At 55.3% G+C, this 22,529-nt stretch overlaps 2 protein-coding genes across 2 annotated transcripts; one reads left to right on the top strand and one right to left on the bottom strand.

Moving 5' to 3' along the window:
• Positions 1–592: 592 nt before the first annotated feature.
• On the bottom strand, positions 593–10,526 carry LOC149861610 (zinc finger protein 202-like). The gene is made up of 7 exons (XM_090052430.1): positions 9,382–10,526; positions 8,913–9,002; positions 8,251–8,423; positions 7,119–7,157; positions 6,864–6,990; positions 5,348–5,464; positions 593–4,271 (listed from the first exon to the last, which is right to left on the bottom strand). The coding sequence occupies exons 1-7, from the start codon at positions 9,929–9,931 to the stop codon at positions 3,391–3,393; spliced, it is 1,977 nt and encodes a 658-aa protein (XP_089908556.1). The 5' UTR covers positions 9,932–10,526; the 3' UTR covers positions 593–3,390.
• On the top strand, positions 10,471–20,418 carry LOC149861611 (uncharacterized; the record flags this gene model as incomplete). The annotated part of the gene is made up of 7 exons (XM_090053785.1): positions 10,471–11,166; positions 11,396–11,522; positions 12,209–12,354; positions 13,066–13,192; positions 14,847–14,984; positions 17,760–17,941; positions 18,407–20,418. Coding segments are annotated over 7 exons (3,282 nt in total), but the record flags the coding sequence as incomplete, so codon positions are not given.
• Between the last annotated feature and the right edge of the window lie 2,111 nt (positions 20,419–22,529).

A 22,529-nucleotide genomic window follows, 5' to 3' on the forward strand; every position in this document is an offset into this window, starting at 1 on the left:
TTTACAGGAAAAGAAGATGCAGCGATGCAGGGTTTGCTTTGGACCCTGCCATTGTAAGAGCACCACACCTATTAGTGCTGGATGTATCCAGTTCTACCATGAATGATCATTTCAGATATTGAAAGAATATCTGGGCTTCCACAGGCCTGTAAAACTGGAGATTTTTACTTAGTAGGGTGGGGGGAGGACTAGCAATAGTTAGCTAGAAACCTGACACAGACTGCCAGGTGTGGAAATTGCAGCTGGGCTCCAAATCACTACCTCCGACTTCACCTTGCTCAGCAGTGCTTTGGGTGACTGGAATCTGAACCAAGGGGAGAGAAATAAAAAGGGAAGATCTACTGGTTTTATCCCATCTGGTGGGAATGCTATTATCCAATAGGAACTACAGCCTAATATGGCTGTGGCCATGGGTTTAAGTGGAGACCTAATTGACCAGGGTCCTAGCTGGACTTTACCATGTTCTCAGTGACTTGTGCTGGGGTCGGACTCACTCCACTACCACCCTCAGAAGCCACAGTGGGGGCGGGCAGTGGCCCCCTCCAGCAGGGCTCTGATTTTGTTTAAAAAAAAAAAAGAAGGCTAAAATATATAGGTATTTAGAATGTATTTTATTATGATTGAGGGACTGGTAGGATTCAAAATTGTTTAAAATTGTAGATATATTAATAAAACATTGTTAAACTGATACCTATATAGAGAGAGGCATTTCATTTTAATCATGGAAAAATGTGAATTTGGGGTTTTTTAATCACAGAATTTGGGATTTGGGGCACATTTCCCCCCTCCCCTCCATGACCCCGGATTAAGTCGTCCTCTTTTTTGGAACTGGAAATATGGTAACCCCACATAAGCATTTGTTGTCAGGGCCCTGAGCAGGGCTGAATACAAGCAAAGGAGACACCTAAGTCCACCAAGGCCCCTGCTGCCTGCTTCTCAGTCCGGTGACCCAGACCATCCCCAAGCCCTGGAGAGTCCAACCCTCACTCCCTAAAGGCTTACCTGTATCCTGCTGCCAGGGCTGCTCCCACTACCCTGCCTGGCTATATGCTGAGCATGTGCATGTGCGCGCACAGATGCACATGGTGCCTCCTGCTTCTATTTGCCCCAAGTAGCCCTGCATTTTAAAGCAGGAAACAGAAAACTCAGATCCCAAACATGCTCGCTGCTAGGCAAGCCAGGAAATGTAGTTCTACCTAGCAGCATCAAGTTGAAAAAGGACTAGCAGAGGAAATTCTGGATGTCTGTATTTAAAAAAAACTGCCCGGATGAAGGTCATAGGACTCAAAAAAAGGACACGTCTGGGAAAACCCAGATGTATGGTAACCCTTACCATGCAGGGTACTTGTACATATGACAAATATTGCCCATTTTTGTTGTTTAATTGTGCAACACTTAACACGTACAGGGTTTTTTTGTGTTTTATATGAGTTTTGTTATGTTGTAAACTAAACCATGTCCACATATAGTTTAACTTGCAACATAGCTACTTGAAAAAATTGCAGCCTTTAATCTGACAGCTGATGCCTCGGCTGTGGGAGAAGCAGCCTGAAGGCAGAAGGGCCAAGGGGCCTGATCCTTTTTTCTTTCCCCCCACAGAGCCTACCCATCTCTCCCTCAGCCAGGGGGTGAACTGCAGGCAGGCCAAGCATCCCTTGATCTGTGGGGGGCCCTGGGCCTTTCCTCCACAGCAGGCAGGCCAACTCCCCAGCTTGGAGGCGCCCAATCCAATGCTTCAGGTCTTGCAAAGAAACATCAGGGAACCTTAACAAAGCGGCAACCATGCTCCACTCTTAAAAAGAGTTGGTCAGGATTTCAATTCTTTTGACACGCACACCCTCACTTACATGCATTGCCCCTGACCTCTACCGCCCATTACAAATTCAACAAGTAAGGGACACATTGACAACGTGTTGAACAAACTCCCATTCCCTCCTTTCTGTCTGTGGCCACCTCCAAGAAGACAAACCAGCCCTGCTGCTAAACCACCAAGGTTCATTCCTAAGTCAAAAGGTTATTTTCCTAAACACTGTAATACAGGGAAACAGGGAGGAGAGATGTTTTACTCGCTGGAGAAGTTTTATATGCTGCAGGGTATCAGCAGAAAGGACAATTATAGAAATGAATGAGTGTGCTCCAGGATAGGTTATTATTAACCACTTGGAGTAGCCCCTACAAGCACTCATGGAGCCAAACAGCTTTGGCACTAGCAGGGCAGCCTCAGTATTCCCCATGGGAGATTACAACGCTGCATTTCGCCCACCAGATGCCTTCGTCCTTCCCCACCCACAGGAGGGGCAGGACCTGTCCCAGGCGGCACCTCCGTTACCCCCACCATCTTGTTTAGCCTGGGAAAGAGATGTTCATTCAAAACTGCAGGGTTCTTGGCTGCACAGAAAGATATGGCCCTGATGCCTCAAATGTGACCAACTCCTGCTCGTGAGACTTGGCAAAAAACCCTGGATTGTAGTGAATCCTTGGGAAAGGGAAGGGGCTGAGAAACCACAGAGATCTTCCATGAAAAGGATTCTGGGCCCTGGTCTGTTCCCATGTCACAGATCTGGCGAGGACAGAGAGAGCAACCCACAGGGATATCATACTAAGTTGTGGGGCTTGATTACCAAGGACTCTGTTATAGAGAAAGGCATGAAAGAAAGGAGGGCAGGGGGCACCTGGCACCTACTGGTGCAAAGTTCTGACGGGCTGAAAAGCAAAACCTGCCAAACTGGGCTCACGGGGCGGCAGCAACAGTTTCTTGCAGACCCTGATGGGTATGTGCAGACCCAGGAAAGAGGTGATGCAGGGGAGGAAAGGCAAGGTCAGGGTGGAAATGGTTCCCTAGCAATAAGTGTCCTCCTTCCTGCAAATTTAGATCTTCAAATACAAGAACCCTGGGGCCAGGAGGGAAGTCGAAGCTGGGAGTCGGCCAAAGACAGTCCCTGGGTGTCATGTGCAGCCAGCTGTCTTGGGAAGGGCACCCATTCTGAAGTCCCCCCTGGGAGCACTGACTGCTTCTGGAGAAAGATGGGGATGGCACAGGCTCTGAGGCTGATGCAAAGATCTTCTCCTCACAGATTCCCCCAGCACTGGGGCTGCCCTCTGCATGAAGTGTTTCCTTTTAACCATCTACCCACATCAGGCTTGGGAGGCCGGCCTGTGTCCTTCGGGTTCTGCGGTGCCCTCGAAGGAATGAGCAAACAGCAAGCTGTTGCTGCACTGCACCAGCATGAGACCACTTCCCTGGATGCAGACACTAGTGGGTCCTGAGCAGGTATACATCCCCAAATCCTTCCTGTATTGCTGGCAGAATTAAGGACACTCCTGGAAAGGGATGCACTGGTGCAAGGCCTGTTTGGAGGAGTGGAGGAAGCACTTCCCACACTCTGAGCACTAATGTGGTTTCTTCTCTCTGTGGATGAGCTGGTGCTGGGTCAGGTGGGAAGATCGGGTGAAACTCCTCCCACACTCCAAGCACTGATGTGGCTTTTCCCCTGTGTGGATACGCTGGTGCTGAGCCAGGCTGGAGGAATGAGTGAAGCTCTTCCCGCACTCTGAGCACTGATATGGCTTCTCCCCTGTGTGGATGAGCCGATGCCGGGCCAGGGTGGAGGACTGGGTGAAGTTCTTCCCACACTCCAAGCACTGATGTGGCTTCTCCCCTGTGTGGATGACCTGGTGCCGGGCCAGTTTACAGGGTCGGTTGAAGCTTTTCCCACACTCTGGACACTGATATGGCTTCTCCCCCGTGTGGATGAGCTGGTGTTTGGTCAGGTAGGATTGGGTGAAGCTCTTCCCACACACCAAGCACTGATGCGACTTCTCCCCCGTGTGGGTAAGCTGGTGTTGGGCCAGGTTAGAGGATCGGGCGAATCTCTTCCCACACACCAAGCACTGATGTGGCTTCTCCCCTGTGTGGATAAGCTGGTGCTGGGCCAGGTTATAGGATCGGGAGAAGCTCTTCCCACACATCGAGCACTGATGTGGCTTCTCTCCTGTCTCTCTCAGCTCCATAAATTGTTCCCTGCACCCAGAGGTCTTTCTAGGCTCTGTCCCTTCTCCACTCTCATACTCAATTGCAGATGGTACCTGATTTATTGCTACATTCTCCTTCTGGTTTTGTGGCCTCCCCAGACTCTTGTGCCATTGCTCTCTCTCTGGTCTCAGGAAGTCCATCTTGCCCAAACTCCCTAGGGAAGTCCATGATGTCTCCAGGGGTGCAGGCCCTTTTGCAGGTGGTTGCTCCTCAGCTCTGCTCAGCAGCCAAGCACCTCCTGCATGGGGAAGAGAAACACCAGATTAGTGCCTACCCTGTTGGCAAAGGGCAAACACTGCTATTCCTTCTGCTGGGATGGACCTCAGAGCAGGCCTGGACCTTGGCACTTGTGTTCCCTCAAGAAAACAAGGTCTTCCTGCCAAAACCCCCAAGTGCTTGGGGTAAGGGAGGGGCATGTCCCTGTGTTGAGCTAACGTTCCCTACTCAGTGGAGTTCGGAGTCAGGCTCTGAGCTTCTGACCCAGCTGTCGGCACCCATCACCTCAGGCCCTTCTGGGACAAGCAACGTGGAATGCGTGCGCTAGGGCAATGCCTGAACAGCTTCAGGCTCTACTGGGCTGAGAAGGAGGAAAGGAGTCAGAGCTGTGGCTCTGTCTTCTGAGAGGAGCAGGACCATGCTTCCTGCCTGCTTCCAGGGAAAGGTCTTGTGCAAGGAATGCACCCAGGGAGCTTTCCTCTGTTGAAGGGTCTCAGGTGGCCTCCATGTCACAGGAGTCTTCAAAGGTCTGCAGGATGGATGACTGCCAGACCTGAAGTCTGGAAGTGACTGGCATACTGTGGACCAGCAGCTAACCCTTTTTTATACTGAGTATAAAGTCACTTCCAGACTGCAGTACGCTGGTCCGCAGTTTGCCAGTCTGCGGTCACTTCCAGTCCACAGTTTGCTGGTCTGCCATCTAAAAAGGTTGGGAACCATTGGTTTAAGTCATGAACTTGAATCTGGACTCCGTGATAAATCTGAGGCTTTGCAATACTCAATGCCCCACAGAGGAAACAGGAAGGTGCAAACCATGGGGGATTCACTTCCCCCCCATCACAACCTGAAATTTTGTGAATCCCATCCGTGCCATGGAGCACTTTAATGCAACCTGAGTCCATGATAAAACTCTTCTGGGTTCTGGGTCAACCTGACCAGAAGCCAGGGAAAGCCTCGGCTTCTTTCTTGTCTAACATGAATGGCTACGCAAAACATCTGTATAGCATGCTGATTTCAATGGGAGACTACAAATCTTATCATACCCTGGCACTCTGGGCTTCACTGAGAGTAGTCAGGTTGGGGATAGCTACAACTGACCTGGCAGGAGGTCCTCTGATCTTGAGATTTCCCCATGGTCCTCACCATCACAGACCCAGAGCTCCATCTGTCCTTCCTGGATGCTGCAGATTAAGTCAGGTGTGGGACCTTGATATCCTGTTTGGGGCAGTGGTTAAACAGGGTTAGTGACTGGGTACTGGATGCAGAATAACCAAGTGGGATTTGGGGAACACTTACAATGAACTCAAGGTTTCTACTACGGCCTACTATGGACAGGGGAGAATGGACCTTTAAGGTGAAAGAGAAGGCACAGCAGGGAGAAGCCTTCAAGAGATGATGGTCCTTGTCACCCAGGTGTTGGAGGGATGGTCATAGGAAACAAAGCACAAACCACTCCTGAGCATTAAAGTAGCAGAGTCACCAGGGACAGGTGTGGAGATGCACCGATCCAAGATGTACTCATGAGCAGAAACACAAAGCTTTTACCATTTTCAAAGTATCAGAAAGAAGAGATATTGGACAGACTTATAGATGTTTAATATCTATCTTACTAGTGTTATTCCAGGAAAAAGGAGTGAAAATGAGTGCACGGAAGGTTTAAAGCAAGGACTTGTGGCAGTGAAAAGCATACATGACAGGTACCTGATGACAACACTTTTTGTTTTGTAGAGAGAGTAATTCATTACCAAGGACAGGACAGGATGATTTTATAATAACTGTAGCTGCAACTGAGTAATCATCCCCTCCATTGGGAGGATTGTACCCGAAGGGGAGATGAGTGCACAGCTTGGCAATGTTACAGGGTTTAACACAAAGTTCCTGGGAGTCATGGATATGGAAAAAAGAAGGCATAAGGAGACATTTCACAGCATGTGAAAGACCATAATATAGAAATGGGCACAAGAAAACGTTTGAGAATGGCAGAGGGTGCTTGAGAGCACAGGTCTTAACAAAAACACAGCAAAGCCCGAGTCTCTGGTCTACAGAGATCAAGATGTTAGGAAGCGATGTGGGCAGAAGCTTCCAGTGACCCCTTGCTAGAAGTACCTGGGTGACAGGAAATGCATCACTCACCTGTTGTAGCAGCAGAGACTGATAAGAGTTTCTATTAACTTCTGCTGGGTCATAAAGAGAGGAGAAAGGGGATTTAGCTCTCTCAGTACTGAGCAGGCTAGGATTGTTAAATGTGTTTGGAGAAGACACGCTAGGCCAGGCAGGGAAGAAATCGGAATCATTCCCCAAGGAACAACTCTTAGTGCATTTATGTACAATGAACCAGAGATACGAACATGCTGAAAAGGCAAAGGGAGATCAAGTTACCAAGAAACTGCTGCGTGAATGGGGAAGACACAAGTGAAGGCGGCTGGATCAAATGAAAGCATATATATCAGTCTGAAATGTGAGAAAGGTCTGATCACTGACAGAGCAGTGGGGAAGAAGTGGATTAAAACCTGCAGCCAAAAGTTCATGAGGATGAGACTGCTGAAACAGAGAGATGACTACAAAACTCCAGAGCTCCCATAGCTCCAGGGAGAAGCAAGAACCAGAGCTTTACCCAGGGAAACGAGGGCTTCGTAATTCTTCAGCATCTGGTCCTGGTAAAGCACCTTGTCATCATCATCCAGCAGCTCCCACTCCTTCAGTGTGAAATACACGGCCACGTCCTCAAACACCTCCCAAAGCTGCAGGCACAAGCGTCACACCATCAGCGTCTCCTCTCCCACCTGCCTCCAGCCCCCACAGCCCTGTCTGGGTTCACTCTGTGCTATAACTAATAGCAATCTTAGCCATGACAGGCAAGGGTACACACCATTCCTCCGTCTTCAGCTGACATGTGATGTGGATGCAGCTGTGGAGACAGGCGTTCATGTGTCAGCTTTAGCCCAGCGCAGCACGTTGTTTGCTCGGTCCTTTCATAGTTTCATAGTTTGTAGGGTCGGAAGGGACCTGAGCAGATCATCTAGTCCGACCCCCTGCCATGGCAGGAAAGAGTACTGGGGTCAAATGACCCCAGCAAGATGTTCATCTAACCTCCTCTTAAAGACCCCCAGGGTAGGAGCCTGCACCACTTCTCTTGGAAGCTGGTTCCAGACCCTAGCCGCCCTGACTGTGAAGTAGTGCCTCCTGATATCTAACCTAAACCTACCCTCTGCCAGCTTGTGACCGTTATTCCTGGTCACTCCTGGCAGTGCTCGGGGAAACAGTGACTTCCCCAATGCCTGCTGATCCCCCCTGACTAGTTTATAACAGGCCACAAGATCCCCCCTCAGCCTTCTCTTTTGGAGGCTGAACAGGTTCAGGTCCCGCAGCCTGTCCTCATAGGGCCTGCCCTGCTGTCCCCTGATTATGCGAGTGGCCTCCTCTGGACCCTCTCCATGTTGTCGACATCCCTCTTGAAGTGCGGCGCCCAGAACTGGACGCAGTACTCCAGCTGCGGCCTGACCAGTGCCGCATAGAGGGGGAGGATCACCTCCTTGGACCTGCTCGAGATGCATCTGTGGATGCAGGACAAGGTGCAGTTGGCCTTCCTGACCACGTGCCCACACTGCCGGCCCATATTCATCTTGGAGTCAATGATGACCCCCAGATCCCTTTCCGCCTCCGTGCTGATAAGTGGGGAGTTCCCCAACCTGTAGGTATGGTGCTGGTTGTTCCTCCCGAGGTGCATCACCTTGCACTTGTCTGTGTTTGAGCCTGGGCAGCAGTTCTAGGGCAGGGATCCCTGGCTCCATGCACTGTAACCAGGCCTTTCCCATGCCACACTCCACCTGGCTCCCTGCACTTGGGAGGGAGCTCCTGCTAATGCAGCTTGGTGTGTTTGCAGCCTCCATCACCGCAGGCTTGATGCTCTGCTCCCCAGAGTCCTTCCTGCACCCCTGGCTCCTCCTGGGCTCTGCCCCAGCTCTACTCCCACTCACGACTGACCCGGGGGCCCTGCTCACCTCCGTGCTCTCCTCCTGCTCTGGAGGCCTGCCCTGCCCCATCTGCCCTGGGCCCGGCTCAGGTGTCGGGGAGCCCCTCTCCTCCAGTCTCCCTGGGCAAGTCCTCTGCAGCTCCAGGATTGCAGGCCCCTCCTCAGGAGGCTGCTGCTCAGCTCTGCTCAGGGTCCTGGCACCTGCGGGTGGGGAAGAGCATGCGCAGGTTAGCCCTGGCGCTGCTGGCATGGGGGAAGCCCTGCTCATCTCTTGGCCTGGCCTGGGACTAGGGCAGATGAGGCTTCAGAGTGTGGAAGAAGGAGACAGACCCAAAGTCCCACAAATCTGCTCATAGACCTCCACGGACACTACACTGGAGATGAGCCCCGTAGTTCTGTCCCAGCGTGGGGTGGTGAACATACCATGTCAGAGCCTGCAGGGACTTTGCTCCCTGGGAGAAGAGCTTGAGGGATATTGGGGGATTATCAGCATGCATGTGTTAAGGGAGGAGGAGGGGAAATGCAAGGTCGGTCTTCCAGAGGGCATGTGAAATGTTTCCTGGAGAACTGGGAGAACGGGAACCGCATATTTGCTGGAGCACTGACCCCATCAAAATGTTGTGGCAGAGATTTCTCCACTGACAGAGAATGCCTGCTGCTGCAGGAAAGGAGAGAACCAGCGCTGCTTACCTGCTCCGGGGGAAGGGCCTCGTCTGGGGCACCAGCCTGAGGAGCTCCCATCTGCCAACAACTCCCAGGTCTCCGCGGTTCCAGGGGAACCTGCAGCGGGACAGAGCCCTGGGTTAGCCACACTGGGACCTGCCCGAGGCCCGGGGGGTCTGGCTTCCCCGACACCCCCCGCCCGAGCTGGGCTCATGGGGGCAGGCCCCAGGGGCCGGTGAGCACAGAGTGCAGGACCGTGAATGACATCACTGCTCGTTACCACGGCAGCAGGACAAGGCCCAAACACAATATTGCCTCTCATGCGCGGCGCCGGCGGGGAGAGACGCCGCCCAGCCCGGGAGCGCCTGCACACAGCCCGGCGCCACCCCCCGCGGGGCACCCCCTGCGCAGCCCGTCATGGGCAGGGGGACATGCCGGCCTTTCCCCCATGTGGGACAGACATTTGGGCCCGGACCCACGCCCCCCCGTGCCTCACCTGCCTCCGGCGGGGGCTGCGCTCGAGGGACATCAGGTGACTTGTCTCGAGGCCCCAGGGTTTCACTCTCTCCTGACTCCTCCAGGCACCCGCCTGTAGGACGGGCCCATCCCCCAAGAACGTGGAGACGGGGAGAGCAGCGTCCACGATCCCAGTGAAACGATTTCCAGTGCAGCGCCTCGTCCTCCTCCTGCCCCACCAGAAACCCCTCGGCCAGGGTCGCAGCTTCAGCGCAGGTCTCCACGCCGCGCCCCCACTCCCAGCTCCGCATGCCCCGGGGCAGGATGGCCAGGAACTGCTCCAGCACCACCAGCTCCAGGATCTGCTCCTTGCTGCGGCGCTGCGGCTCCAGCCAGCGCTGGGCGAGCTCCCGCAGGCCGCTAAAAACCTCCCGCAGCCCCGCGGCCTCCGGGCAGCGCAGGCCCCGGAAGCGCCGGCGCCAGGTCTCGGGGGCGGGGGGGTCGTGGCCCGGGGCCGTCCGGGGGGGCTGCCGGGGCAGCTCGGGCTGACAAGGGGGCGGCGCGGCCTGCTTCACCTCCTGCCCCTGCATCTCCTGGCGTCGGCCCGGCTCCTCCCGCAGCTGCTGCTTGACCGGCCGTGGGGCGACCACCTCGGGGACACCCCCTGCCCCGACCCGGACAGCCCAAGGGACGTGTCCTGCCCGGAGCCCCCTGGTGTCGTGTCGGGCTCCCCGCGGCGGCGCGCGGTGCCCCAGGCCCAGCGCCTCGTCCCGCCCCGCCCCGCCCTCGCCAAGGGCTTCCCGCAGCGGCCGGGCCCGGGGCCCGCGAGGAAGGCGACGGCCCGGCCTGGACGGACCCCCGGAGCAGCCCTAGGGGCTCCTGGTGCCCCGCACGGGCTGGGCCCCGCGCCCCCACCCGCAGCGTCTCGCCCGCCGCGCGGGCCCTGACCCCGTCTCCCTGCCCTTCCCCGCCGCGGGGGCTGCTGGGAGCTGAGCCCAAAGCTTAACCCCTTGCTGGCAGGGGGCCGGGCTGCCGCAGCGCGGGGCTGTGCTGCGTGCGGTGTACAGAGAAGAAAAGCCTCAGGAGAGCACGCGCGCACGCCCCCCGCAACAACACAGCCAGCGGCTGAGAGGACCCCTCCCGGCCCCGGCCCCGGCCCCGGCCACGGGCGGGCTCCCCGCGGCCTGGCTCGGCCTCCACCTGCCCCACGGGCCGGGGACCGGCTCTGCCTCCGCCCCCGGGGCGCGAGGAGCCCGCACACGGGGGGCGGGCGCTGCCCGCACTGGGCACTGAACACGGCCCGGCCGGGGCTCGGGGGTCTCACTGCGGAGAACCGGGGCTGAGGCGGGGGGCTGCCCCGAGCGCCAGCCCGAGCCGGCAGGTCTCTGCCAGTAAGGGGTTAACGGCGGGGGCGGGTCTGCGCTCCGCTCCCAGTAGCCCCCGCGTTGGGGGGGGGGCCGGTCTGGCCCGGCCCGGCGGACAAGGCGGCTCCGCGGGTTTGGGGGCGGGGCGGTCCGCGCTGCCTCCTTCCCCGCGGGCCCCGGGGCCGGCCGCTGCGCACCCCAGGCCCGGCGGACGAGGCGGCTCCCGGGCAGCCGGTGGCGGCGGCGCTGGGCCCGGGGCACCGCGCGCCTTCCCGCGCCGCCCGAGGGGAGCCGGAGCGGGCAGGACACGTCCCTTTCGCGGTCCAGACTGGGCCCAGGGGTCGAGGGAGGATCCCGAGGTGGTGGCCCCACGGCCAGTCAGGGGGCCGCGGGAGGCGTGCAGCCGCCTGCGGGAGCTGTGCCGGGGCTGGCTGGAGCCGCAGCGCCGCAGCCCGGAGCAGGTGCTGGAGCTGGTGGTGCTGGAGCAGTTCCTGGCCATCCTGCCGCGGGGCATGCGGAGCTGGGAGTGGGGGCGCGGCCCTCGCCGAGGGGCTGCAGCCGGGGCGGGTGGAGGACGAGATGCCTTATGTGAAAACATTTCACCCCGATCGCGGGTGCTGCCGCCCTGTCTCTGTGTGTTTGGGGGATGTTCCCTCCCAGCTCCCCGTGATGTAGTTATCCCGTCCCCAGGCCGAGGACGTGCTGCCAGACGTGCATCCCACTGGGGCACCGCCGGAGCCTGGTGATTGCCGGCCGGAGCAGCGAAGCGCCCTTCCTACAGACAGGCCTCTGGAAGAGCCGGGAGACATGCAGTCAGGTGAGGCGTGGGGGGCTGTGGGTCTGGGGGCCCGAGTGTGTGTCCTGCGTGGGAAGGGACTGGCACGTCCCCCCACCCCTGACGGGCTGCGCGGGGGGTGGCGCCGGGCCGTGTGCGGGCACCTCGGGGCTGGGCGGCGTCTCTCCCCGCCGGCGCCGCGCACGAGAGGCGGTGTGCTTGGGCCTTGCCCTGCTGCCGTGGTAGCGGGCCGTGCCGTCACCCAGGGCCCTGCCCTCCTGCTCCCCGGCCCCTGTGCCCCGCCCCCGTGAGGCCTGTGAGCCCAGCGCGGGCGGGGGACCAGGCGCCCCCGGGGCCTCGGGCGGCCGGTGCAGCTGCCCCAGGCCGCAGAGTCCCCTGGAGGAGCAGAGCTGGGAGCTGTCAGCAGACGACAGCTCGTCCGGCGGGTGCGCCAGGCGCCCAGGAGCGGGTGAGGCGCCGCGGTGCTTCCCTGGCCCGCAGCAGCAGGCACCGCCCCCGCGGAGCAGTCTCTGCCGCGGCGTGGGGGGGTCAGCGGCCCAGCACATCAGCGGGTCTGGCTCTCCCCGTGCCCCGGGAAAGGCTTCACATGCCCTGGGCAAGACTGAGCTTCTGTTTCCCCTCCGCTGCCCTTCACACGTGCGTGCTGATGACCCCCAACCTCCCTTGCGCGCCAGGGCTGACCTGTGCACGCTCTTCCCCACCCGCAGGTGCTGGGACCCTGAGCAGAGCTGAGCAGCAGCCTCCTGAGGAGGGGCCTGCAGTCCTGGAGCTGCAGAGGACTTGCCCAGGGAGACTGGAGGAGAGGGGCTCCCCGACGCCTGAGCCGGGCCCAGAGCAGGGGGAGAGCGCGGAGGTGAGCAGGGCCCCCATGTCACCCGTGGGTGGGAGCGCAGCTGCGGCAGAGCCCAGGAGGAGCCAGGGGTGGTATAAAAAAGTAGTGGAGTGACCTAAAGAGTGTCAAGCCTGTGGTGATGGGGGCTGCAAACACACCGAGCTGGCATTACTACAGGGGTGGGCAAAATCGCCAGTCTGGTTGGCAGCTGGACTCTGTTTCTCAGCAGCCCCTGCCTGCATGGGTGGGGCTGGTCTCCATGACGACCCCAGCTGTGCTGTGAGAGTTCAAGGCTAGGGTTGCCATGGAGACCAGCCCCAGCTGCCCTTGCAGGCAGTGCGGCAGAGCAGGGCAGCTTGCTATGGAGCCAGGGCAGAGCCATGATCTGTAGCCTGCGTGCTCCAGGCAGGGGCGCGCAGGCAGGGGATTGCAGCTCTGCCCCTGCTGCAGGCCAGGCTGTCACCGCTGCAAGGAGCTGGGGCAGAGCCATGATCCCCTGTCTGCATGCCCAAGCAGATAGACCGTGCTGAGCTGGGCTGAAGCCAATACGTGAACTCGTGTGTCCACAGCGGCATTCACATCACGTTTCTGCTGAAGACTGGGGAATGGTGTGGCCTTACCTGTCATGGCTAAGATTGCAGTTAGTTGTGGTACAGTGATCCCAGACAGGGCTGTGGGGGCTGGAGGCAGGTGGGAGAGGAGACGCTGATGGTGTGACACTTGTGCCTGCAGCTCCAGGAGGTGTTCGAGGACGTGGCCGTGTATTTCACGCGGAGGGAGTGGGAGCTGCTGGACGATGACGACAAGGTGCTTTACCGGGACCAGATGCTGAAGAATTTCCAAGCCCTCGTTTCCCTGGGTAAAGCTCTGGTTCTTGCTTCTCCCTGGAGCTATGGGAGCTCTGGAGTTTTGTAGTCATCTCTGTTTCAGCAGTCTCATCCTCATGAACTTTTGGCTGCAGGTTTTAATCCACTTCTTCCCCACTGCTCTGTCAGTGATCAGACCTCTCTCACATTTCAAAATGATATATCTGCCTTCATTTGATCCAGCCGCCTTCACTTGTGTCTTCCCCATTCTTGTAACTCCTGGTTCTTCCACATGCAGCAGTTTCTTGGCAACATGATCTCCCTTTGCCTTTTTAGCATGTTCATATCTCCGGTTCATTGTACATAAATGCACTAAGAGCTGTTCCTTGGGGAATGATTCCGATTTCTTCCCTGCCTGGCCTAGCGTGTCTTCTCCAAACACATTTAACAATCCTAGCCTGCTTAGTTCTGTGAGAGCTAAATCCCCTTTCTCCTCTTGTTATGACCCAGCAAACATTATCAGGTGGATGATGCATTTCCTCAACTCTTCCTTTAGTGACATGTAGATGTGACATAACCCAGGTACTTCTAGCAAGGGGTCACTGGAAGCTTCTGTCCACATGCCTTCCTAACATCTTCATCTCCATAGACCAGAGACTTGGGCTTGGCTGTATTTCTGTTAAGACCTGTGCTCTCAAGTTCCCTCTGCCATTCTCAAACGTTTTCTTCCAGATTAGATACCTATCATTGTGATAAAAAGAAGTGAGCTACCTGCAGGACCTAGTGAAACACAGTTTTCCTTTCCAGAAGATCTTTAATATAGGGGCTTGTTCTGGCTTGTGCACAGGGTTGAGGTACTTACCTTTTATTAGGCCAGTTTGCTTTTCTGGTGCTTTCTTTTCCCTCCCTTTCACCCTGAGGATTTCCTTAGGGAAGTGCTTTAATATTTTCTCTAGTGCAACAAAGACCATATAGCCCATTTCTATATTATGGCCTTTCACATGTTGTGAAACGTGTTTCCTGCCTTCCTTTGTCCATATCTGTGACTCCCAGGGACTTTATGTTGATCCCTGTAGTTGTTGCCAACTTGTGCACTCATCTCCCCTTCTGGTATGATCCTCCCAATGCCTGGGATGATTGCTCGTCAGTTATTATAAGTTGTTATAAAATCATCCTTTCCTGGCCCTGGTCATGATGAATTACCTTCTCCCCCAGAAAAAGGTTTCATTGTCAACCACCTGTAATGAATGCTTTTCACTGCCACAAATCCCTTCACTAAGCTCATTTTCACTCCTTTTCCTGGAATTACACTGGTAAGATAAATGTTATTCATCCATAAGTATGTCCAATATTTCTTCTCTTTGGTACCTTGAAAACAGTGAAAGCTGTGTGTTTTTACTCCCCAGTACATCACAGCTCATTGCATCTCCACACCTGTCCCTGGTGACTGTCAGTTTAATGCCCTTTCTAAGTCAGGAGTGGTTCATTTTTTGTTTCCTATTATCAGCCCTCCACCACCTGGGTGACAAGGATCGTGGTCTCTTGAAGGCTTCTCCCTGTACTGCCTTCTCTTTCATTTTAAATACCCATTCTCCCTTGTCCATCAAGGCCTTAGAAGACATCTTGAGTTCATTGGATCTGTTCCCCAAATCCCAGTTGGTTATTCTGCATCCAGTAACCAGTCACAAATGCTCTTTAACCAAACAGGATATCGAGGACCCACACCTGACTTAATCTGCAGCATCCAGGAAGGACAGGTGGAGCTCTGGGTCTGTGATGGTAAGGACCATGGGGAAATCTCAGGATCTGTGGGGAAATCTCAGGATGATGAGGACCTGCTGCCAGGTGAGTTGTTTGTCCCCTCCACCTGACTCTGCTCTCAGTAAATCTCCATGGCCAGAGTGCCAGGGGGACCTGGAAACTGCAGCCCTGCCCTGTTCTTCCATTCCAGGGTGCTGACCTCAGACACAGTATATTATGCTGTAATGCAGGGGTGGGCAATTATTTCAGCTGGAGGGCCGTTTAACAAATTTTGGTGAGCTGTGGAGGGCTGCAAGGGTGGCCTCATGCCCTGGTTGCCATCTTGGGACCAAAGTCCTATCCTAACCTCTGGCCTTTGCCACCAGAAGTCCCTCCCCTTCGCCCCAGAAGTACTCCTTTTGGGAAGTGGATTTGCCATCTTGGAAATGGGGGGGAAAAACCCACAAATTATTTACTAAAAATCAAACATCCGTAACTATATATTTTAATTTTATTTTAAAAAAATATATATTTTTGTTCTGATTTGTTGTGTTTGTGCTGTATATATAGCAGTGATTGCATAATAGCTCAAAACGAAGTCTTATCCTTGTATATTGCAAAGGGTGTGGCGGGTTATGGATGGGTAGGTATAGGGTTTGTGGGCAGCTGTGGGTGTGTGAATGGATGGGTGTATGTGGGGATATGTGTGGATGTGGGTGAGTATGGGGGGTTCGTGGGGGTTTGTGGAGGGGGAGAGTGGCTGGGGGTGGGTGGGTGTGTGTGTGATGTGTGCATGTAGTAGTAGGCAGGGCTTCCCTCAGAGGCCTGCAGGTGTGGGGGGGGAGGGGTGTAGGGCAACGTGTGGGTAGGTGCGGTGTTTATGGGATGTGTGAATGTGTGGGGGATGGTGTGGTTGTGGGGTATGCATGGGAGCCCCCTGCATACACCGCTCAGCCAGTCATCCTCCACCCCACAACAGCCCAGAGCCCACTCACCCTGCAGGACCTCCCCTGCTACTGCCAAAAGTGTGCATTCCCAGTGCAGCTTGCTCTGCCTGGCGTTGGCATGTCCTACCACCCCAGGCATGCAGTGCAGCTAGGATGGCTCCTTCTAGCTGTTGACGCTGCTGCCCCCAACCCCACTGCCCCGTTCTGGCTCTGGGCTGAGCAGCAGCCAGGAAGAAACCGGCTCCTTGTAGGGGAAAAGCTGCCCTCCCATTAGCCACTGGTGGGCAGTTTTTGTTGTGGCTGCCCATGCCGTGCCAGGTTTCCCTCCAGCTCTGTCACCACTGCCTCTAGGTTGCCCTGTGGCTGCTCCATACTGTCACTGCTGCCACACAGGGCAGCCCAGAGGCAGCGGTGACAGAGCCGCAGGGCCACTTTCCCACCTGCAATGAGCAACAGTTTCTTCCTGGCGCTGCTGCTGCTGCTGCCCATCCTGGAGCTCTTGCTGGGGCCCAGGCTCAACAGCAATGGTATGAAGAAAACCCCTCCCCCTTTCTCTGACCCTCACTTGAGTCAACCCAGGTGACTCTTCTCCCTCCATGCTCCTCTTGGATCAGGATGGTGAATCGTGACCTGGCCAGATAAAATTCTGGGGGGAGGGAGGAGCACTCTTTTCCTTCTGGTAGGCACCTGGAAACTACAAGCTCGTACCCCAGGCCGCAGCCTGGTGATTTCTGTAAGTAAAAACCTGGAAATCTGCAGGAGTTAGGAATCATGTATAGGCAAGTCATATCTTACAAGGGTCGCTGTATCCAGTCTCCTTAAAGACTCAAGTTGCTTTTGTGCTGAAAGGGTATTCTGACTTCCTTGTTCAACACACCGACCCGACACCCACCCCCCACCCCCCGCAACAGAGGTGTTGGGTTACATCCTGCATTGTTGCACACTGCGAGAAAGTCTCTCTCTGTCTGTCTCTCATTCTTTCGGCCTCCTGCCTGCCCAGCGAAGTTTGTCTTTTTTATCTTCCCTCAGTTTTTCCTAATGCTATCATGGGATGCTTCAGGCTGAAATAAGCACACGGAAATATTACTGTGGGCAAAGTACCCCCTAGTTTTGCAGGGTCAGTGTGCCCCAGGCTGTGCAGAGCCCTGCCAGAGACTAGTGCCCAGGTGGTGGCATCGTTACCCGAGGCTTGCAGAGGTTCTCCAGGAAGAGAGACAGCTGTCTGTAGGCTCCCTGTGGGAGACTCCCAAGGCACAGTTTTTGGCCAGGCAGAGTGTGGTGGGTGTCTCTGTGTAATAACACTCCCTATCATGCTGCCACAGGCAGCACAAGAGAGAAACTGCTGCTCAGTGCAGGGTAAAAGTGGCTGCTGCCAGAGCTTCCTGGTACAGCCACCTGCAGCCTATGCAGGGCTACTCTGCGTCTGCTCTGTGCTGCCACTGCTGCCCTACTGGGCAGCTCAGAGGCAGCGGTGACACAGTAGAGACTTGAGGCAGCCCCACACACGGTCTGGGCAGCTAAATTTGGAAGTGCCCGCAACGGGAGGGAGAGGGGCCACTTTGCCCTGTACTGAGCAGCAGTTTCTCTCCTGTGCTGCTGCTGCTCAGCCAGGATGGGCAAGCCTGGAGCTGGCACGCAGGGTCAGGGCTGTGTGCAATGGTACCTGCTGCGGCTTTGGGGCTGGCAGCAGCTGGAAGGAGCTGCCACTGCCCAGACTGCCTAGAAAGGCAGCCCAACTGTGGAGCCACCCCATCCCTGCTGCCTGCCCAGGTGCACCAGGACACAACACAACCAGGCGGTGTTTTGGCCAGGCAGGACCAAGGAACCTGCTATGGGTTGGACACCAGTCCCTCCCTGGGCTGGATCCGGTCCACAAGCCGTACCCTTTGCCAACAAGGTAGGCAGTCATCTGGAGTTTCTTTTCCCCATGCAGGAGGTGCCTGGCTGCTGAGCAGAGCTGAGAAGCAGCCTCCTGCGAAAGGGTCTCCAGACCTGGAGCCAGCACGGGCTTCTCCAGGAAGTTTGGGTACGATGGGCTCCCTGAGACCAGAGGAGGAGCAGTGGCACAAGAGTCATGAGAGATCTCAAAAGCAAAAGGAGAATGTGATGAACCAGGTACCATCTGCAGTTGAGCATGAAAGTGGAGAAGGGGCAGAACCTAGAAAGAGCCCTGGGTGTAGGGAAGAATTTGTGGAGCTGAGAGACATAAAGAGGCACTGCATCCAAGCCAAGGCAGTGGGGAGGGCCTCAGAGGGAAAAAGGAGCCTACTGTCAAGCACAAGGGCAGAGCCTACCCATGCCTGAAGGTCAGGAAAACCTTTAAGTGCCCATCACTCCTGGCTCGTCGTGAGAAGTCCCATGTATGCACCAAGTGTGGGAAGAGCTTTACCTGCCTTTCCACCCTGGCTGCTCACTGCCAGACCTATTCTGGAGAGCTACCCCATTGCTTCACCAAATGGGGAAGCGCTTTGTGTGCCCAAAAGACCTGGTCAAGCACCTGCATGTGCAGAGGGGGAAGCATCAAGCACAGATGTGTCAAGTGTGGCAAGATCTTCACCCACTTTTTTCTCCCTGTTTCAGCAGCTGTGCATCCACCTGGAGAGGAAGACACACCACTGCACTGAATGCAAGAAGAACTTCATCTGCTGGCAAGATTTGTCCCAGCACCAGTGTGTGCAGCACTGCTGCACCAAGTGTGGGAAGAGCTTCACTCATTCCTCCAGCCTGGCTCGGCACCAGCGTATCCACACTGGGGAGAAGCCACATCAGTGTTCAAAGTGTGGAAAGAGCTTCACTCACTCCTCCAGCCTGACTCAACACCAGCGTATCCACACAGGGGAGAAACCACATCAGTGTTTAGAGTGTGGGAAGAGATTCACTCACTCCTCCAGCCTGGCTCAGCACCAGCGTATCCACACAGGAGAGAAGCTACATCAGTGCTCAGAGTGTGGGAAGAGTTTCACTCAGTTCTCTAACCTGACCAAACACCACCTCATCCACACAGGGGAGAAGCCACATCGGTGCTCTGAGTGTGGGAAGAGTTTCAACCGATCCTCCAACCTGGCCCTGCACCAGCTTATCCACACAGGAGAGAAGCCACATCGCTGCTCAGAGTGTGGGAAGAGCTTCATCCATTTCTCCTACCTGACTAAACACCGGCTCATCCACACAAGGGAGAAGCCACATTGGTGCTTGGAGTGTGGTAAAAGCTTCACCCGATCCACCTACCTGGCCCAGCACCAGCTGATCCACACAGGGGAAAAGCCACATCAGTGCTCAGAGTGTGGGAAGAGCTTCACTCACTCCTCCAGCCTGGCTCAGCACCAACGTATCCACACAGGCGAGAAGCCACATCAGTGCTCAGAGTGTGGGAAGAGCTTCACTCACTCCTCCAGCCTGGCTCAGCACCACCTGACCCATACAGGGGAGAAGCCACATCAGTGCTCAGAGTGTGGGAAGAGCTTCACTCACTCTTCTGGCCTGGCTTGGCACCAACGTATCCACACAGGGGAGAAGCCATATCAGTGCTTGGAGTGTGGGAAGAGCTTCACTCACTCCTCAGGTCTGGCTCGGCACCAGCGTATCCACACGGGGGAGAAGCCGCATCAGTGCTTAGAATGCGGGAGAAGCTTTACTCAATCCTCCAGCCTGGCCCAGCACCAGCGTACCCACACAGGGGAGAAGCCATATCAGTGCTCAGAGTGTGGGAAGAGCTTCACTCAGTCCTCCAGCCTGGCTCACCACCAGCGTATCCACACAGGGGAGAAGCCACATCACTGTTCAGAGTGTGGGAAGAGCTTCACCCAGATCTCCAACCTGGCCCAGCACCAGCTCATCCACACAGGGGAGAAACCACATCAGTGCTCAGACTGTGGGAAGTGCTTCACCCAGTTCTCCAAACTGGCCCAGCACCACCTGATCCACACAGGAGAGAAGCCGTATCAGTGCTCAGAGTGTGGGAAGAGCTTCACTCACTCCTCAGGCCTGGCTCACCATCAGCGTATTCACACAGGGGAGAAGCCACATCAGTGCTCAGAGTGTGGAAAGAGCTTCACCCTGTCCTCTGATCTGACCAAACACCGCCTCATCCACACGGGAGAGAAACCACATTGGTGCTCAGAGTGTGGGAAAAGCTTCACTCTGTCCTCTAACCGGGCCCAGCACCAGCTGATCCACACAGGGGAGAAGCCACATCAGTGTTTAGAGTGTGGAAAGAGCTTCACTCACTCCTCCAACCTGACTCAGCACCAGCGTATCCACACAGGGGAGAAGCCATATCACTGCTTGGAGTGTGGGAAAAGCTTCACTTACTCCTCCAGCCTGGCTCGGCACCAGCTCATCCACACAGAGAAGAAAGCATATCAGTGCTCAGGGTGCAGGAAGTGCTTCCTCCACTCCTCCAAACTGGCCCAGCATCAGTGTGTCCCTATCCGGGAGTGTCCTTAATTCTGCCAGCAATGCAGGAAGAATTTGGGGATGTATGCCTGCTCAGCACCCATCCAAGGAAGCAGCCTCATGCTGGTGCAGTGCAGCAACAGTTCACCCTTTGTTCAGCCTTTCTAGGTCACATCAAAACCCAAAGGACACAGAGGTTTGATGCGCATGAGGGATTAAAAGGGAACATCTCAGGTAGAGGCCAGCCTGGATACTGGGGGGAACCTGTGAAGAGCTGATCTCTTCATCAGCCTTGGAGTCTGTACCATCCTCATCATTCTCTAAAAGCAGCCAGTGCTCCCGGGGGGAGAAGAATTGCCTTCACAATAGGTGCCCTCCCCAAGACAACTGGCTCCAGATGACACCCAGGGACTGTCTTTGACTGACTCCCAGCTTCGACTTTCCTCCTGGGCCCAGGGTTCTTGTATGTGAAGCTCTAGAGTTGCAAAAAGGAGGACATTTATTGCTAGGGAAGCATTCCTTCCCTTCCACCCTGACCCTGCCTTTACTCCCCCCAGCATCACCCCTCTCTCAGGTGTGCACTTACCCGTTGCAGTCTGCAAGAAACTGCTACTGCCACCTAATAAACCCAGTTTGTCAGATTTAGCTTTTCAGCCCCTCATCAGAACTGCACCACCAGGTGCAAGCTGCCCCCTCCTTCCCTTCATGCCCTTCTCTATAACAGATTCCTTGGTAATCCAAGACCCACAACTTAACATGATACCCCTGTGGTTGGTCTCTACATCCTCTCCAGATCTGTGACATGGGAACAGACCGGGGCCCAGATCCCTTTTCATGGAAGATCTCTCTGTGGTTTGTCAGCCCCTTTCCTTCCCAGAGGATTCACCACTATTCAGGGTTTTTTGCTAAGCCTCAGGAGCAGGAGTTGGTCACATTTGAGGTATTACACCCATGTCTTACTGTGCTGCCGAGGACCCTGCCATTCTGAATCAACCTTTGGCCAGGGGGAAGCAGTGTCTTTTCTGGGTTAAATGTGATACTAGGGGTACAGGAGGTGCAACCTGTGACAAGTCCTGCCTCTTCTATGGAAGGGTGGGGAAAGTATGAAGCCATCCTGTGGGTAAAATGCAGCACGTTGTAATCTCCCATTGGGAATACTGAGGCTGCCCTGCTAGTGCCAAAGCCATTTGGCTCCATGGATGTCCTGCAGGGGCTACTTCAAGAAGTTAACCCATCCTGCAGAAAAAGCCCTGGGGGTTGCAGTGGACTATACACTGATTATGAGCCAGCAATATGTCGCATACTACAGTTTGCACCCCAGAGTACTTAAGGAGCTGGCAGGTGTCATAGTCTAGGCACTAGCAAAGATATTTGAAAACTCGTGGTGCTCGGGTGAAGTACCTAAAGATTGGAAGGCCAATGTGGTGCCCATCTTCAAGAAAGGGAGGAAAGTAGATCCGGGGAACTACAGGCCAATCAGCTTGAGCTTGATCCCTGGAAAGATTCTGGAAAAAAAATCGTCAAAAAACCCATTCTTGACAAGCTAGCTGGTGGCAACAATCCTGAGGGACAGCCAGCATGGGTTAGTTGCGGGTAGGTCTTGCCTGGCCGATCTCATCTTCTAACCAGGTGACATATCACCTGGACAAAGGAGAAGAGATTGACGTCATATATCTGGACTTCAGAAATGCCTTTGATCTGGTGTCCCATGATCGCCTTATAGAAAAATTGGCCAACTGTGGCCTCGGCTACATCACAGACCAATGGCTGGGGAATTGGCTCTGTGGCAGGACCAGAGAGTGGTGCTCAGCGGAAGTGAATCATCATGGTGCTCCATGACCAGTGCTGCCCCCCAAGACTCCATCCTTGGACCTGTTTTTTTTAATGTCTTTATTAATGATGTGGATACTGGTGTCAGAAGTGGACTGGCCAAGTTCACTGATGACACTAAACTTTGGGGTAAAACCTCCACAGCTTAGGATAGGCTGGTAATTGAGGCTGACCTGGATTGGCTTAGAAAGTGGGTGGGTATAAACCTGATGACATTCAATACCAACAAATGTAAGGTGCTCCACCTTGGCAGGGGTGGTGGGAAACACACAGCATGCTTATAGTCTTGGCAGTGAAACGCTTACTAGCACCACAGCTGAAAAAGACTTGGGGGTCTTGATTGACCACAAGATGAACATGAGCCACCAATGCAGTGTTGCAGCTGGTAAAACAAACAAAACTCTGGCACCTCTAGATGTTTCTCAAGTAAATCTCAGGATGTCGTTCTCCCGCTGTACTCAGCCTTGGTGAGGCTGCA

The sequence above is a fragment of the Crocodylus siamensis genome, chromosome 6 (genome assembly GCF_052110815.1).
Source record: "Crocodylus siamensis isolate JL-2025a chromosome 6, ASM5211081v1, whole genome shotgun sequence".
In the NCBI taxonomy this organism is placed as follows: Eukaryota; Metazoa; Chordata; order Crocodylia; family Crocodylidae; genus Crocodylus; species Crocodylus siamensis.

What these genes read in the sequence shown, in the direction of transcription:
- LOC149861610 (XM_090052430.1), bottom strand. Translation starts at nt 9,931, where the DNA reads ATGCAGGGGCAGGAGGTGAAGCAGGCCGCGCCGCCCCCTTGTCAGCCC. An exon ending in AGGCCCTTCCCCCGGAGCAG is followed by an intron (nt 8,424 to 8,912) that starts GTAAGCAGCGCT and finishes CCCCACCCGCAG; the next exon opens with GTGCCAGGACCCTGAGCAGA. An exon ending in ATCAGAGGACCTCCTGCCAG is followed by an intron (nt 4,272 to 5,347) that starts GTCAGTTGTAGC and finishes TTCCCCATGCAG; the next exon opens with GAGGTGCTTGGCTGCTGAGC.